Here is an 18,490-nt window from a genome sequence, read left to right on the forward strand (position 1 = left end):
GAATCCTTTTGTCCTTGCTGTATACTCCTATGTATTTTTTTTTTTTATCTTAAAATAGCTGAGTGGTGTATACAGTGTCATCTATTGAATAGAGCAGGGCTTCCAAGGATAATAGGCAAATTTTTTGCAGGTTTCCTGTATAACTGAACATAAAGTTGATGTATTCTCTGCAGGATATACTACTATTCATTACTAATCCTCATTGCAGAATGACTGTGTTTTAAGTATGTATGCTTTGTGGTGAACTTTTGAGTGCCCTTCTCTTTGTGTGGAACCTGACATTTAGTACTGTTGTTAGTAACCTTTGACAAATAATATTGTGTTTGTAATGTGTTCTATAGAATTGGCTGCAAATCCACACTATTACATCAGTCTTGGTTAAACGCTATCATTTTTATTTCAGATCTATGAGGCTCAACCAGAGATTTCCAACTCATTTAAAACTGCAGAGTTTATTCCACTCCCTAGATTGCTTTCTATGGTGATGGTAACAACAGTTCCTGTGGTGTGCAATAAAACTATTTTCACCCAAGGATTAAATGTAAGTGTTTTATTGTCTCAGGGTGGCTTTTCCCAAATAACCTCTTTAGGATTAAGAGTGTGAAAGGTGATCATCCAAGTAACTTAAAATCAAGTAATTATCAGTTTTTATGCCGAATGCTCCAAATAGTGACCCCAATTCAAGAAAGCACTTAAACATGTATTTAAGTCGCACTGATCGTTGCTTCTGTTAACTTCTTGTAAGCTACAGCTGAACAAATGCTCACTGGCTGTAAGGGCTGGTGTTTTTTCTTCTACCGCATGCAGTGAGAATGCATGCAGTAAAAGAACCCAACCCACGTTTTAAGAAAAAATTTTGTTTACAAGTTTCGACATATACGCCAAAATAAGTAGTTTGAATACAATGGATAGGGAAAAAGCACTGTAACTTTGTTAATTCTGCTTCTCTTTCTTTTAGTTACCCAGCAAAACAGTGAAACACACCATCTTGTCCCTTATGTCAACTATTTTGAGAAGAGCCCTGAAAAATATTGAGCACTGTTTGAATGAGAAAATATGGCAAAAGTCAGAAATCTACACTCCATTGATGATGCAGGAATTTGTCCAACTGTACAGAGAAGCCCTTAGCAAGGTACAAAATAGAAAGTATTAAAAAATGACAAGGGCCTAGAATTACACATTTGCAGCAGATAACTGCTCTGGTGCACTGGGGCACTCTGCCCCTGATTTATTGTATCCTGGGATCCAAGACTCAAAAGTTCCTAGGTATTTTATAGACATTTTTATTAAGTGTTAATAACCAGTGCTGTAGTACATCATGGTAGCTAATAAATCTGGTCAGTGGAAATGCCAAAAAAAATTCTGTTCTAAAATGAATTAATAACATTGGCAACTGGTGTGCTAGTACTGAGGAAAACTATTAAAATTAAGAGCAACTTTTTAATAATTTGGGGCCAAATTCTACACTTCCTTTAAGTAAATTATTGTCAATGGAGTTCATCCAGATTTACACGCTGGTGATCTATAGCAGAAACTGGTCCTTGGTTTGAAAATGTTTATTACATTGAAATCCAGACAGCCAAAAAATGCTAAGCACTTGGTAACTTTTCATATCTGTTTTTAATACAGTGTTCTTCTTTCATATGTTTGTTCTCTGCAGAGTTGAAAATAAAAATCTGATTTCAGTCTGTATTCAGATTGCATCGTGTAAGCAATTCTCCTTCTCAGTGTTAGGAATATTTGCAACATTACAGCATTGTGCAGCACTGAAGAGCTTTTGGTTTTTTTCTCACACACATATATATATATATATATATTGCCTTTTAGCTTTTACCCGACATGAACAGCATAGTGGCGGTCTGGCAGTCACTTCTAAAACAAGAGAGAGAACAACATGATGGAAAGAGAAGGGAAGACACCATTTCCACTGAGGAGGAAATGACTGAGATCACAGAAACCAATGAACAACACGGTAGGAAAATATTTGTAGGCATAGCATCCTATATGTATATAAACAGTTGTGGTGAAATCCTGGCCCCATTGAAGTCAATGGAAGTTTTGCCACCATTTCATTGGAGCCTGCATTTTATCCTTGGTATTCGGTATGCAGTCAGTTTGGTCCTTTAGTAAGGACCTTTGTCTATAGCTGTGTTCCAACTTTTTTTAAAACTGAGTCCCTCTACAGGAAAATGAAACCAGTCGTGCCCCCTGTAGCCTAGCCAAGTATTGCTAATGGCCTACATGTCTTAATTGATTTGTCTTCTGTGCACCCATTCTTACTTTGTGCCCTCCCAGGGTGGCATGTCCCATGATGAGAGAAATGCTTGTGTAGCTTTTCACAATATGAAACTTCCTCTCCTTTCATAGGAGTTTTGTGAGCAGTGAAACAGTTAATAATATTGACACTTCAAGTATCGTGATAGGTGCTAAATCAGAGGCCAATCTTAACAAACTGGGCAGTTCACATCTAAAAAGCAGTTGTTTCAGGCTCTCTGCAAACTGAGATAGGCTCTGCTGCATCAGTTACTCACAGGTCATGTTTTCAAGATTTTCTTTGCAGCCATTACAGCTAGAGATTTCATTTTTTAAAAACTGTAAACTGACAGTGTAGATAACAGTTGAGAGATGTGTCCTCATCTTCCCATCTAGCCTTTAACACTTGCTGGGGGCGGGGGGGGGGGGGGCAGCAAGAGGATGTTCCATTTTTTGGGAAATGCTGGCCGACGGGGAAAAAAATGTTGTAAAGAATCGGTCAGCTATTTTTACTCTGTATTTATTTACTTCCACTTGCAGCTGTACAACAATTTGCCTTTATGCAGCCTCGCATCAATTCAGCTGTCAATAAACCAGAAAAATAGTTTAGGCTGCTGAAATGCCTTTTGCTTTTAAGTGGATGGCTGCTGTATGTGAATGATGGTGTTTGTTGTACCTGCTGCACATCTTACAGATACCCAGTGGTCTCCTTCTAAGGCTTCATATTTGGAGATTATTATTTAAAAAACAACAGCAGGGGAGAGAGAAACCTTAGCTGAAATAAATGGTGATACACTTCCAGTATGTACTGCATATCAAACACCAATGTACCCAGTGTCAGTGACAAAAAGCAAATATATTGGTTAGCTGGATTCTTTGTTTTCCTATTTCTTTCTGACATTCAACTTTAGAGATTGATGGATGATATAGATTGTATGCTTTTTAAGAGAAGAGGTTGTATCTTCATATGTGTGGGGCACTTTACAGGCAGATTTTAAAATCACAGTTCCCCATGTAAGAATTTGATAAACTAATCCAGATTTAAAAGTATAAATATTTATACAGAAAAAGAGGTATGCATCCAGTTCTGCTTCTTTTTATTAGTCAGCTGGACAGATCCTAGCTCGTAGTGGATGCTACTGATAATACAAATAATAATTCACAGTGTGGGTTAGAGCAGTGATACTCAGACCTCTGTGGTTCAGGAGCCAAATTAGCAATCAACATTACCCCCAAAAGCCACAGTAGTATGAATGACAGGGGAAATATTTAGTATGTGTGTATATTGAAATATACCATAATAAAATATATTATTCTCACAGCAAATAAGTTAATAACTTAGCGCAAGTTGATAACTTAATTGGCTGATAACATAGTAAAAACCTCCTGATTGGTTAATAAGTAAATCACACAGTGTTTTAATATTATGTGCTGCAAACAGGAGACACATTAAAGAGCCACTTGTGGCTTGAGAGCCTCAGTTGGAGTATCACTGTGTTAAAGCATTGTGAGATTGTGGGTTTCCTTTGTCTGAAGGAAAAATAAACTAATTCTATCTGTGTTCAGGCTCAGATGATGCAGAGACTACTCTTCTGAAAGCTGTGTTACTTCAGGTCATATGCCTTTGTCAGAAGGTTGTTCCCCATTTGGTAGCTCAGAGCAACTTTGATTTCAGCAAACTTCTAAAAGGTATGTTAAGGGTATTTAAATGTTCTTCAGCTGGCATTAAAAGCCTCTAGAAGGAGAGGTTGATTGCCTTTCTACTTAGTAAAAAGGAACAGAAATGTTCTCAAAAGACAGGTTTCAGAGTAGCAGCCGTGTTAATCTGTATTCGCAAAAAGAAAAGGAGTACTTGTGGCACCTAGAGACTAACAAATTTAATTGAGCATAAGCTTTCGTGAGCTACAGCTCACTTCATCGGATGCATTTCTTCTAGGTGCCACAAGTACTCCTTTTCTTTTTGTTCTCAAAAGAGTAACCTGTTTTAGGCTCTCCATTACATTACCATTTTGTTTTGCTGTTTATGCAGGGCATGGCACTTCACAAACAAATGTAAAATGACCAGATCGCTGCTCCAAAGATTTAGCTTTAAAACTATAAATATCAAGGGTTACAGGGGTGTCACTGTCTGGAGTGGTTAACGATTGTAAGTGCCAGCCAGACTGTCAGAAAAGTAGGGCAAGCTGGTGCTATGTTCTATAATTAGACTTCTCCAACCCAGTAACAAATGTGAACTCCTGTTTCACTGTAAGAGTGCTACCATGGAATCACAGGCAGTCCCCTGGGGCACTCCAGTCTATCTTGCCACCCGGGCAAGCTGGATTTAGTGATGGATGGTCACTTGCATCAAAAATATTCAGGTTGCTTCCAGTCTCAAGAGACCAGTCACTTACCCCAGATCAGTTTGTACCTTAGATCTAACACCAAAGACAACCCTGGTAGCCAATCCTGTAATAAACTAAGTATTTATTAACTTGGGGGAGGGGGGAAGAGAGGGTTATTTACACATTAAAGCAGGCAACTTATAAGCACAAATGAGTTACAGTCTGTGGTTCCAAAAAGTGACAGAGATGTAGTAATCTGTCCATTTATGTCTTTTAGGGCTAACCTAGGCTGACTCTGGGGAATCTCTGCTTTTGTTTCTTAGCTCCAGCCCTTGTAAGAGTCGAAACAGCAAAGAGCTAACCATTTCCTCTTGAGAGCATCTTTATATGCCCTTCCCCCAGAGTTTAAACTGATGGGATAAGAGCTCCCGCATGTAACTTCTTCATGGATGGATTGGGCAATCCACAAAGTTTCTATCCTACGATGGCCTGGATAGTCCTTCTTGGTTGGTGGGGGAACCGCTCTTCCTGCTGAGGCTCACAAGTTCATAGCAGGCATTTTTAAAATTATAGAACAAAACTTTCATGTTGCCTTACAGCATGGGTTACAGACATTAGAAGTAAGATCAATGCGTGAAGCAATTTATAAGGATTTTACAGAGTCCAAACAGATTCTTACAAGTCTAACACCTATCTTGAACAATACTGATATATAGGGTCTGGTTTCCAGATATGAATTTGTCAGTGTTCAGCTGATGCCTTCAGACTTGGCAAGTGCTGGCACCTGGTCTGCCAGCGTCACAACAGGAAAAAGACATTTTTTTTCTTAAATTCCATATACATTTTGTCACATCCACTCCTGTTTTTAAATTTTAAAAATAATCTTCTAATCTACTTCTTGATGTTGTTTACAGAAAATTTACTTGCAAAAATCTGGAATTTCTAACTCATAAGAACATAACATAAGAATGACCATACTGGGTCAGCCCAAAGATCCATCTAGCCCAGTATCCTGTCTTCTGACAGTGGCCAATGCCAGGTGCCCCAGAGGGAATGAACAGAACTGGAAATCATCAAGTGATCCATTCCCTGTCGCCCATTCCCAGCTTCTGGCAAACAGAGGCTAGGGACACCATCCATGCCCACCCTGGCTAATAGCCATTGATGGACCTATCCTCCATGAATCTATCTAGTTCTTTTTTGAACCCTGTTATAGTCTCAGCCTTCACAACATCCTCTGGCAAAGAGTTCCACAGGTTGACTGTATGTTCTGTGAAGAAATAATTCCTTTTGTTTGTTTTAAACTTGCTGTTTATTAATTCCCAGTAACTTTCAATGGGATATGGGCGTCTAACTCCCGCAGGCCCCTATGACAGTCCCAACCTAAATAAATTATTTTAGAACTCTTCATATTTGCAACAACATTGCAATCTCTTAAAGGGACAGGGTAATTCATTAGAGGTTTAAAAAAATCACTTATCAATGCAGTGGTCCCATCTGGAAGTGTCAAAAGTAACCCTTTCTTCTTCTTCTGCTGTTTTTTCAATCATGCTTCCTTCAGTCCAAGGAAAGAGGGATGGAATTCTACATGGTGTTGCTTCTGAGGGAAGATCATAATAGGAGATTAATTAACAGTGATATGAGATTGTTTGTTTGAGTTTGTCTCCTATGTAACAGTTGCCCAAGGAGTGTTTCTTTGTGCAGCAAAACTGAATAGAGAAGTATGTAAATTTTCTGTACCCCAAGAACTAGAATAATTATCTTTTACTATGTACAGTCCTTTGTTAGGTATATAAGAGTAAGAGTTACATAAATTAAAAGTTAATCAAGAAAAGAAGAGCCAAAAGTCTTTAAAATAAACACACTAATGCATGGACTTTCTATTCCCTTCTTCCCCCAATCAGAGCGCACTGCAGTCGTCAGTGTATTCTCTGGCTGCCTCACAAATCACATATCCTGTGTGTCCCAGTATTTTTTGCATCATAATGGATTGATTTTTCCAAAAAACTAAAGGAGGGACATGTATCTTGATAAGGCAATGAACCCTTGGTATTGTGTTTAGTTATAATGTGACACAAGGAATAAAATTTTAGCGCCTCACATTTTGTGGCAGCAATGTACATTTAAAAATTAGTCACAAAACTCCCATCCTCCTGCACAGAATTGAGCAGTCTGCCCGTGAGACTGAAGACAGTCTATTTTTGACTTGTAACAATCTGTATGTTTAACAGCTGATCCCACTTTATTGTTCGGTTTTGCTGCTGGTGGAACTTTGGAGTTTTGTTAGTTCTGCTATCTTTTTTAAATGTGCTGTCCCATATATAAATTACACAATACAAGAAAAGAGAACACTGAGCTCACCCCATACCAGAGTGGAGTTAAAATATGAGGCAGCTACCATAGTGTGGAATGTATCGCCAGTACGTCTGTGCTCAGTGAACCAATGGTAGCATCACTAGTTTTGTGAATTATATGGCTAGAATTTGATCTCTGGTTAATTTAGGAAAATAAAGTATCCTATCTCAGTCTGTTTTTTGCTTTAGGTGAAAAATACAACTTAGTGCAAACAAATGATAAAAAGCTACTTTTGGTGAGATGTAAGCCCAAAGTTCTCTTGTGGTTACTAAATATGCACTGCACATTTTGTAACAGTACGGGTATAATTCCTCGGTCAAATTCCGTGTCATAGTCTTCGCTAAATTTCCCACTGCAGTCTGAACTGCACCTGGGTTTTCTTTTTCACTTGCTATGGAAAACTACTGTTTGTAGTTACTATGTGATGATCCGACGGGCTGTGTTTTCAGGGGTGGGCCTAATGATCCCTACAGTGTGAACTGGGTGAGGTCATTTGGATTGTGTTACTTAGGAGGTCAGACTAGATATTAATCATGGCCCCTTCTGGCCTTAAAATCTATGAATTTCTTGCTTGCTCACTTCATAAGAGTGCTTTGAGGCTTAAATAATGGATGTTTGTGAAGGTCTCTGAGGTCCTTGCATGACAGTTCCTCTAGAAATGCGAAATAACATTATTACTAACTGTTTTCCAACCCCAGGTATTGTCACTGAAAAAGGACTCCGAGAGGTGGTCCCTCCTGTTCTACAGCACCATATACTGAAGGTGGCCCTGGAACTGCCGGCAAATAAATTTGCCTGGTTCAGAGTACAGGTAGGAGAATTGCAGATGTTTATCTGTTTCTTTTGCCAGTTGCCCTCATGTCTTTGTCTCTGATGCTGCACGTCTTCGGTGCCAGTCTTATCATTTCAGCATCTGTTTCTATTAGGCAAGAGCCCCTCTTTATTGCAAACAGGAATCATTGGCTCAACATCAGATATGCAGAGTCCCAACCTAGGGCCTTTGTCCATGGGAATAGAAATTCCCTCCTCTCCTAAGAAGGGTTATCCATGGGCATCCTAAAATCTGCTGCTCCCAGAGGTAAGAGTGAGAATCTTCTGGATACCGAGGGATGAAAAGATTTTGGCTGCAAATCAAGGAGATGAACAGGATGCTAGGGTGCTGCTTCTAAACACCTGCTGGAGAAGAACCTTACCCTACGTGGCTCCTTGCTTATGCAAGTAGAGGCTTTCACAAACTCCCCTCTCTTCTCATTTACTCCAGGGACATATAGGAAGAGAACCTTCTACAGCTGGCTGGAGAAAGGATTTGAACCTGCCTTGTGAGAGTTGGCAGTGGGGGAAAGAAGTGACTCAAGGCTGCCCTGGTTGGAACCCTTCATGATAACAGAGTCTCCATCATATTCAGCCAGCCATAGAGAATAGGGAAGAGACTTAAGAGGGATCAGGAAAGATCTTTTGAAACTGGCAAAAAAAATCCAAAACCCTTTACTTCTTGCCAGTTTCAGCAGCAGTGTAATTTTTCTGTTTTGCACGCTATTAGTGTTAGGCAAGTGCTTAAAGGAAAAATTAGAAGGCCCCATTCAACAGTGATGTACAGGGTTTTTGTATTTTTCACATTGGGTTGGTCAGAAAAATAGAATAAGCAGTAAAGTAGTGCACATTTGTAATAATTTGGCACCTGTCAGAACGGAAGCAACTTACAATGATTTTCCCGTTCTTCGGGAGCTAAATTCAGCCCTGGGATAAATGGATTTATTTCCCCTTGAGTCAGTATTAGTGTGATGTCAGGATTATTGGTGATAAGTGAAAGTTAAAGGGTGTGGTGAAGAGACTGCTCTATTTAGACCATTTTGTTAGTTGGTTTTCCTATTAGACACACTCTTTCGACTGCTCAAAAGCTATTACGCTCCTCTTGCTCATCCACTAATTGCAGAATTTGTTCAAATCACGCTACTTCGACTTGGCCAGCCCAAAAAAGCTATGGCCTGCAAAAGAGTTTTTGTTATTCTGCTGCCTCAGTGTAACTTTTTCCTGTCCGTGTTACCACACAAGGGAGGTTTAAACCCATTACTCTTTTTAGGATGTCTCGGAAGCAGAAAAGGTTCGTGGTGAAAGATCAGTATTTTATTTACTGATGAAAATGTTTGTCACAAGTAACCATTCACAACTGAAAACATCAACAAAACAACTGATCATCAAGGTAAGTGTTTTTCGTTGGCCTCAAATAATTAAACAAATTTATATAGTTTGTGCTAACAGCAGGGTTTTGATGTTGATCACGCTAAGGTTGTTTTTCTAGCACTTTGGTTTTAAAGAGTCTCTAATTTAATTTGACTGTAATTATTCACTCCTTCCTGTGTGGAGCATGGCGCACAGCCAGCCTGTTCTGCTCACATGAAATAGTGCCATTGGCCACAGTCTTTTCTGGGTAGCAGTAAATATAATTTACCCTTTAAAAAACAAATTTTGGCACCTAAATAGAAGATGCCTGATTTTCAGAAGTGCTGAGGGCCCACAAATCCCATTGAAGTCAATGGCAGCTGCAGGAGCTTGGTGCCTTTGAAAATCAGGTCAGTTCTAGTTAGATGCCTCAATATGGATCTCGGAGCCTAAATTAAAAAAAATCTGTCCTAGGTGTTCCTAGGCCCTGACTCTGCAATCAGGTCCATGCAGGTGGATCGTTGTGACTGTGCATAGCCCCAGCAACTCAAGGGACTTCTGCACAGGTAAAGGAACTTGCCCCAAACCAAAATTGTATGGATTTTAAAAGTTAAATCTGGCATGTGATTACTGTTTTCAAGTTTAATCACAGGTTGCATTCTGAAAGCTAGAAACAGCTGCTTTTATCAGAGAAATTACATAAGGAGTTCCGTTGTATAATTCATGGCAGCCACTGAGATGCACATGAGTCTGTTACCCACTGGTGTGCTCCTCCTGCCCATGGCACTAGCATTGGCTGCCACTGTTGGCAAAGCAAGGTGCCGGATCACAGATGAATTTTTAAGGACTTAAGCTATAATCCAAAGCCCATTGGAGCTAGTGAGGGTCTTCACACTGAGTTCAGTGGCTTCTGGATTTTAATGCTTGCATGGTAACACCACGTCTGGGGCAGTGGGATTCAGTACAAAGTGCTGTAGAGGCTTAAAGACAGTGAACCTGCTTCCAGCGAGGACAATGACAGAACTCCCACAGATGTTATAGGGTTCAGGATCAGAGCCACAAATTTGGTACCCAGTAGAATTTCTGTTATAGTTACTCTTGGCAGCTGCATAGGAAAAGCCTGGTTCGAAAACGTGCAGTCCTTAATGATGGTGGGTAAGCTCCTCTTGTGTGAGCCTCTGGTGCTTAAACATATTTACATTTAAAAGCAATAGCGTGGGTTTTTTTGGTAGTATATTTGGTTGATGAGCAGAGATTTGGGTTGCCTGATTCATTTTCTCCTTTCAGTTCATTCTGTTTTCTTTGAAAGGGAGACATAAGCGGCAAGGTCAGGACAGTTGTATCAATTCCAATGGGCTTTTAAAAATTCTTAACTTAAAAAAAAAAAAGGATTTTAATGAGTCTTTTTTGCTTTATTTTTCAACATAATGGAATATAAATTGCAGGAATGTTTTCAAATTTTGCATTCTGTTCCTGCCTCTTTTCATGAGGGCTGAAAGTACTGTTCTTTTTTGAGAATCTGCCAGAAGTAGTTAATTATTTAAGAGTGAATCATTTTTTTGGATGAATTGTCATGTCAGATTCGTGTAATCAGAGATGCTATTTTTGTATCTGCCGGTATAGCACACGGAGTGAAAGCTGAACAAACTGAGCCCTGAAAGAGAACTGTTTTCAGTATATCTTTTGTAAAAGACAAAGCTCATAAAACTATATAGAATCTTGTTTTGATTTTTGGTATAATAATGTCCTCTCTCTTTCAGTAACCTCAGTTAGTTTAATTATTACATGATTACCTGTGCTACTATTTTAAACACAAAAGGTCTGATTTTGATATCACTTAACTCTGCTTTAACTTTTTTGACTTCAGTGGAGTTAGAACTTGTCTACACAGTTTTTGTACTGCTTTCACTATATTGGCTTGCAACTGATCACCAGCGTGGATGCAGTTGTGAAAAGGACCTCGTCCCTATAGCTTGTTACCCACAATTTCTGAGAATAACCTATACGGCACAGCTTTGGCAATGTAAAGCGTCAGTAAATAATATTTACATCCACTTCGGGGCCCTTTTGTGGAACTAGGGTGATCTGAAGCAACATTGGTATATGTAAGAATCAGGCCCCTTCTGTCAGAAGTTAGAGAGGGGGACAGTGTTGGAGTTCAGCAATCTGCTGCTACTCTGTCTTTAGTAAAATAAATAAAAATAAAAGCTGTTGTATAAAAAGCTATAAATAGACACTATTTCTTTTCTATCTCATGCTGCTTTTCCGGCTAGGTTTTGCATGACAGTGGAGTATTTGAGCACACGTGGAAGGAACTTGTACTGTGGCTGGAACACTTGGATAATACAATAGAAGACAAAAAGGAAGCAGTGATTCAGTTTTTGGAGAGGGTAATTGTTAAAATTACTTAGATAAACAATGTCAAGAATAACGTTAATGGGAAGCTAATTACTTTGCTGTTATTGAGGAAAATCCTTTCAAAGGATTGTGAATGAATTCTGAGAAAAGCTGTGACTAAATCCTTTACACAGAACTCATATCTGTTGTCCTTGGTGAAGGGGTGGATGAAAAGGGTTGGGGGGAATTGACTTCCCGTAGGATGTATTGTTACTAGAGCAGTGCTGGCATGAGGAGAAAAGAGGCTAAGGTATTAGGCATCCCACTCGCTAGGCTCCTTTGAAACTCCCATATAAAATTAACTAATTCCAATAAAATCTAATCTTTAAAAGAAAACATTTCTTTTCCTGCTCATCTTTTCCAGATGTTAAATTCCCAAGCCCTTCCATTTGTTTCACTTAATATCCCTATAACTAGCATTTTCTGTATAGAATTGTAGTGAGCATGCTTGTTCATGGATCTATGACTGACTTTTATCTTGGTTCACAGATTTTAATGAAGTTGGTGACAAACCCCTATCCATACACAGATAAAGCCGCCGACCTTGTCCAGGAAGCCAGTATGCTCCGAGTCAACTTATTTAAACAAGACGTGGACAGTGTTAGCATACCCATCTCTCACATTGATGGTATGTGATGATCCCAAAGTGATGTCTGCTCCCTCTAATCTTGCAGTCCTTAATCAGGCAAACCTGCTACTGATGCCTGTGGAAATCTTGCCTGAGTAAGGAACTACAGGATTAGGCCTTTTAATTGTATTCAGCTCTGTAAATAAAAACTAAATGGCCAGGGCGTCTCCTCGCACCAGAAGGTAATCTGTGACACAGCTTTGCAGTTTTAAAAATACAAGTAAAATCTTACTTTTGATCTGCTTTCAGTTCAGTGTCCCACAGTACCAGTTTTTAATTAAAGTCAAATCCATTGCATTCATGCTTCCTTTTAAACCACAGGGCCAGCTCCCCCTGCATATATGAGCAAGGGGCAAGGATCGTACCAGAGCCCCTCCCACTTCTTGTGTTCACGCATAGTAGGCAGCTGGAATCTTGCTGCTTGCGCTCTTTAGGCCAAATCCTGGTCCCATTGACTGCAGCATCAAAATTCCTATTGACTTCAGGGACCAGGATTTGGCTAGCTGAGAATACAGACGTGGGAATGTTAGTTCCACTTTGGGAATTCAGGGCTCAGGAGAATGAACATGAGCACACCCATCCATCCATCCTTTTTTTTTTTTTTTTTTCCTTCTTTTTTTTCTTTTTAAGAGTATAGCAGCTGCCTCCCCTGTATGCGCTCCCCTGTCTCCTCCAGAGGTGCTCTGACTGCTGATGTTTTGGTGCGATGCCTTCATCCACTTCTGCTTGTGCTATTTCCCCTTTCTCCATACTTAATGGAGCATCAGCTTTGAAAGCCACCCACAATGTAAACATGCTATGAGTGCCATCAATTTTACCATCATTAGGAGCCAGATATACCTGTCTTTCACCTTTTGTCTGATTTGTACCGTTAATGTATATTCAAAGAGACACCTTATTATCCCTGGGTTGTTGGACCCCCAAACTGTATTAAATTGTTCCCTTTCACTTGCATACAGCACTAACATTGGATGCTCCCTTTATTTTCTCCTGAATTACCCATGCCTTTAAATGTCCTCTTATTTCCTGTGTACTTGTATCCTAAAAGTAGCGTCTACTTGAACTCGGAACCCTGACATTTTTTCATTGGTAACTAGATGTCCTGGATATGGTTGATGTCCTTGTGGAGGGCAGTGAAGGCCTAGATGAAGAAATTGGATTCAGTTTAAACGAAGACATGATTCTACACACTTTTCCATTCAGTGCTGTTGTCCCTGCTGCGTTAGAAGCCAGGAATAAGTTGTTGCTTCACACTGAAAATGAAATGGGTACTTACTGTGTTTATATATGTCCCTGAAAGTGGCTAAAAAGATTCACACTGTATGTGGAAGGGGGGGGGGAATAGTTTATCATTTTCATGCAGTGATTACTCTAGTTATTGTGTATGAAAATCAATGAGCCATATTGTACCCTCTGCTTCTACAAGTGGAGAAAAAACAGATCCAAGTAATCCTAGCTCCAAGAAGCATTAAAGGGTGCAAAGTGCCTCTGTCCTCTTCTGACCTCAAGGAAGATGCACAGGGTTCAGAACCTGAGCCAAGAGGGCAGTATGAAGGTTATGACTGCTCTCCACAACATTAGTCCCACCACCACCGACTCTGTGGTACTCTTGTGGGAAAGCTACATTGGTCATATCAGAATTAAAGAGCCCACCTATCCTCTGATGCTGTGGAACCCACATCAGTGGCTGGGGAGAGAGCCAGAGAAGGGAGCCCCTGTAAGCACAACTCTGCTGGGGCTGGGAACCAGGGCAGAGGCAAAGTGTCTCAGCATAGACAGCCCTGTCTTGAGAGGCCCCCAAAATTCTTGTAGCATAAACCTTTACTTCCTGTTTCTTTTGTGAGAGAGGAGTGCATGCCTTCCTCCCTTGCTCCTGAGGTAAGAACATGTACAAAAGTCACCCAAAGGAACTTCCTGGAGTTCCTGTCCTTTTATGCAATGTAGCCATGTAGGAAGCAATATTGCTCCTGTTAATTTGTGGCCTTATGGAAAATGCTGAAAACCAAACCTCCCCTCCCCTTCCCCCCACATTTCCCTCCTCCATCCCCCACACTCACCCCCCCCAAAAAAGCTCATTTGGGGGAAGAACAATGCAAGTTCATATTCTAAAAGCACCCTGTTGAAGCTTAGTGACGATTATGTTACAATAGCCCTGACTGGGAAAAGGAAGTGCTTAAGTGAAATAGAGCTGAATGGTTTTAAAGGATTGTGTTTGGTTTAATAAATAGTGGGAAACTCTCCCATTGACACCAGTTAATTGGGACTGGAGAAATGGACCCATGGGGGAGGGAATTAACATTTTTTTGAAAGAAAGCTTTCATTTTAATCCTTGATTTACAACATTATTTTTTGGGGTTCATTGGGAGCATAAATGACAAAATGGGTTAAACTCTGCTCAGACCTGAATTTATTAAGGTTGCACTGGGTATAACTTTAGGACAGAACTTGGCAATATGTGCTTAAATGGTAGACTTAAGGTAGAAGTGCTTTTGTTTGTATACAACTTCAAAGAGTTAAAAGTTTTAGGTATAAATTCTTACTGACCCTGCTATATACGTGAGGTAGCCACAATGGGTAGTTATTGGTATAATTGTTGTGCACAAGATCAGGATTCTCTCCCCATGCCCCATCCGCAAAGCTGGCATTCTCCAGGTCCTGCACATGGTGAACTGGTGAGTAGCCCGAAGGATGGGGTGTCCAGAGTGATTTACGGGCCAAGATCTGTGTATTTATGCACAGCTTCCACTCTGATCTGCACTCCTGCATGTAGATTATGCCTGCTTCTGTGTGCAGCTGTGCTGGGGCCTATGACCAGCCAGAACACGGGTATAATATAGCACTGCGAAAAGCACTTAGTTTTGTGCCAGGTTGGGGGTTGAACCCAGTAGCAAGCCTGAGTGTAATCTGGCACCATTTACCTTACTAAGAACTACAGTATGTAGGATTTTCACTAGCACCTCAAGAAATTAGGAGCATAAATGCATTTGACATTCAGTGGGATTTGTACTCCTTAGGCACACGCTTATGAAAATCCCACGCTGTGGTCTCAAAGTGATTGCTGTTTAAATACTGCTCAGGTTAGGTGGGTGAGAATAGTGGTGTGGCTAGAGTATACTTACTCAGATTCTTACCAGTGAGAGAACCTCTGTCTCAAACCTGTTGTTTGCTTTTGTAGGAGGAAGTATAGTGGAGTATCTTGTTGCTGTTTTTACTGATCTCCTGCACGCACAGAGAGATCCCCTGGCTCTCTGTCTGATGTTTCAGCTCTTCGATAAAGAACTCCAGTCACTGAATGCATCTCAGTATCCTCAGCTGTACCAGTTTAACCAATACTATAGTCTCTGGATTCCACAGCAAGCTAAGGAAATCTTGGTAAGGGATGCATAAAATCATTTGATTGCTAGCTTTAGGGTTGCTAAAAGACCAGTAGATTGTAGAAGGCTTTCATTTCCACTGTGCAGTACATCTAGGCTTTTATCTTCCAAACCCAAGTTTAGGCATCCTCGTTTTCTAACGCGTTGCAGAACCTTGCTGGATTGAAGGGTATTTGAGACTTTTAAATGAGGTGCAAATACATTTTAGCTGGTGCAGGGTCGAACTGTTAATTGAATCCTTAATTACTTTTGCATTAGAAGCAACTTCTTATCAAATTGCAACAATAATTTATATGCAGAATCATGTTTAGCAAGTGGCTGGAAAGTTACTTACATGCACCAGTGGCCTGAGTGTCAAAAAAAAGTAAGGAAATTGCTGTAATACCTTGACAATAGCCATCTTTTTATCTATCTATGGCACTTGTGGCCCTCACTGCAGTCGTATCTAAGCATGTCACGATCTTTAATGTATTTATCCTCACAAGGCCCCTGGAAGGAAGGGAACAGTCCATTTTACAGATGGGGAGCTGAGGCACAGAGAAACTAAGGGAGTTGCCAGAGGTTACGCAGGAAGTCCTTGGTGGAGCAAGGATGTAAAGTCGGTCTCCAGAGTCCAAGGCTAGTGCCCTAACCATTGGGCAATCTTTCTTCCCCAGTGAGAGCATCACTGCAGCTCCATCATGGCATGAGCAGGTCAGCCAAGACCCTGTGAAGGGAGTGCCTGCAATTCCAGGCAGCCCTGTGGTGCCTGCCAGGAGTGCTAGGCTGCTGCAAGTTCAGATCCTGCTAAAAACAGATTTTTGCGTTTTGCTTTTTAAATGGATTTGTTATTTATTTGTTCTGTGTTAGTTAGAACCATTGCAGGTGTCATACTGGTGTGAATAAATAATGTTTATAACTCTAATATGTAATTAAGTTTAATTATTTCAGATTCCTTTTGGAGCAGGCAGTAGTAGGCATGAGTGTCCCTTCCCCAAATGGGGAGGCAGGTGGATGAGAAGCATCCCTGCAAGGGCAAGGAGGAGAATGGTTGTGGGTGCTCCCCATCTCCTCCAAACAGGAGCGGCTGGTGCGACAGCGATTAAGGTGCAGGGCTAGATGGGAGCAGGGGTTAGGAGCACGCAGATCATCCACGGTAGAAGCTGCGGTGTTGTTCCCTCAGCCAGCCAGAGAATATATAAGGGACACTTTGATAGAAGCCTTCGGCCAGCATTGATCTGTATGCTCTGATAACAATACAGCAGTATTGCACTGTGGTTGCAGGGTTGGGCGTGGTTCTGTGCTTGGTTACGTGCCTTATTTCAATGGGAATTTTCCCAGCCTAGATGCAGAGCACAGTTTGGCCCTAAGAGTTTGACATACACATTCTGACTTTTTTTCCTCTCTGTATTACTTCTATTTTCAACAGTTGAAACAAACTGAATGCATAAGCAGGGAGCCCATCCTACCACCAGATTCTTCATTCTACTCCTTGCTGAAGAATGCCTTTGAGAGAGGTGGCGCTGTCCTGTTGGAAGATGGTGTCCAGGCAAAGCTGAGAGAGGCAGCTTCCCAGCTCCAACTTCAGCAGCTTTTGCTAGCAGTCAAGCACGTGTTGCTATACCTAAAAACCACGGTGGAGAACTTCGGCATTGTAAGGAATACGTTGGGTTCTAAGTATGGCATGCTGAAGTGGTGCAAATGTACTTCAGTTGAGTAGCCTCTCCATGTGCACAAGCCCCACTGAAGTTAGGGAGCAACTCAGGAATCTGGCCCAGATTGTAAACAATTGTATCACTTGTTGTTGAGACTGGCTGCCTTTTAGAATAGGATTCGTTACAATTGTGTGTGTTGTATATACTGCAAATGAATTGCAGCTTTCTTTCCATCTCTTGTTATCTTTATATCAAGACTAGATGCCTGTTTGGAGGATATGCTTTAGTTGTGATTAAATTCTTTGACCTGTGTTATCTTGGAAGCACACTAGATCTGATGATTCCTTCTTCCCTTAAAATACATGAATATTGTGTTAGCCCCCCAGAGGCTTTGATCAGGATCAGGCCCCTATTGTGGGAGCCATTGTATATGGTCCCTGCCCCAAAGAGTTTACAACTTAAGAAGATATTATTTTAAACCTGTTGTTCTTACACAGTTTTCTTTCCAGCCTCCTACACTTTTCTCCTCATCCTCCAGAGTGTTTACTTTCACAGCTCAGTAAAAGTTCTGGTCCTCACCTTCTCGGTCTCTACGTGGACCTGCTGAGCAGCTTGCTGTGCCGATGTGATCAGTTGTGCAACCAGCAGAAACAAGAAGGGGCCCAAACTGAATTGGATCTCTTTATGGATTTAGAGTCTGTGGCCACAGTGGAGTCTGCAAATGACAAGGTATAAATAGGCTTGGCAGAATTCAATTTTTATTTATTTTTTTTGTATAATTTTGACAGATAATATCAGTTTATTTTTAAGCAATTTTTTTTCAATATTTATTGATTTAAATTTTCATAAATGTGCAAAATTATGGAGGGGGAGGGTCATACAAGAATGATTTAATAACAGTAGACATTGAGATTAAAAATATTAAAGCTTTATAACCCTTAAAATACAAATTGTCAACATCACATGCCAAAGTACACAAAGTAAATATTGTCAAACCTCAAGCAGCACCGTTTTTACTTTGCCTATCTGTAAATTTCAGTTATTATCAATGGAAATATATTTTTTGTCGGTTTCTGTGTGTATGGTGAAATCAACTTTTAGCAGCAATTTCCGATAAAAATCTGATCCTTCCAAGCATAGGTGTAAATCCCTTGGTACACTAACAATGAATGCTGCCATATTAGTCCGCACAATTAAATTGGACTCTAGTAAGTCTTTCATCAGTTTTGGAGAACAGTTTACTGAGGCAAAACATACAAATGGCTCTCGGGTGCAAACTATATTAACTAATTGTCATTGGTAGTTGAAACCTTTAGCATAGAGCTGACCTGTATTCTTACTGAGACACACAGTGTGATGGAAGCT

At 40.4% G+C, this 18,490-nt stretch overlaps 1 protein-coding gene across 2 annotated transcripts in view; it reads left to right on the forward strand.

Moving 5' to 3' along the window:
* The window catches only part of URB1 (URB1 ribosome biogenesis homolog), a 70,504-nt gene that overhangs the window by 17,550 nt on the left and 34,464 nt on the right, over positions 1 to 18,490 (forward strand). For both annotated transcript variants that reach the window (XR_006279198.1, XM_038413470.2), the window contains exons 10-21: positions 404 to 541; positions 959 to 1,132; positions 1,828 to 1,972; positions 3,820 to 3,942; positions 7,631 to 7,743; positions 9,013 to 9,132; positions 11,366 to 11,482; positions 11,979 to 12,117; positions 13,215 to 13,385; positions 15,293 to 15,489; positions 16,900 to 17,124; positions 17,681 to 17,854. Coding sequence is in view for 1 of the 2 variants with exons in the window: in XM_038413470.2 (XP_038269398.1) it covers positions 404 to 541; positions 959 to 1,132; positions 1,828 to 1,972; positions 3,820 to 3,942; positions 7,631 to 7,743; positions 9,013 to 9,132; positions 11,366 to 11,482; positions 11,979 to 12,117; positions 13,215 to 13,385; positions 15,293 to 15,489; positions 16,900 to 17,124; positions 17,681 to 17,854 (1,836 nt within the window). In the remaining variant the exon portion in view is untranslated. The remainder of the gene's footprint in view (positions 1 to 403; positions 542 to 958; positions 1,133 to 1,827; positions 1,973 to 3,819; positions 3,943 to 7,630; positions 7,744 to 9,012; positions 9,133 to 11,365; positions 11,483 to 11,978; positions 12,118 to 13,214; positions 13,386 to 15,292; positions 15,490 to 16,899; positions 17,125 to 17,680; positions 17,855 to 18,490) is intronic.

This window comes from Dermochelys coriacea, chromosome 1, assembly GCF_009764565.3.
Source record: "Dermochelys coriacea isolate rDerCor1 chromosome 1, rDerCor1.pri.v4, whole genome shotgun sequence".
NCBI lineage: Eukaryota > Metazoa > Chordata > Testudines > Dermochelyidae > Dermochelys > Dermochelys coriacea.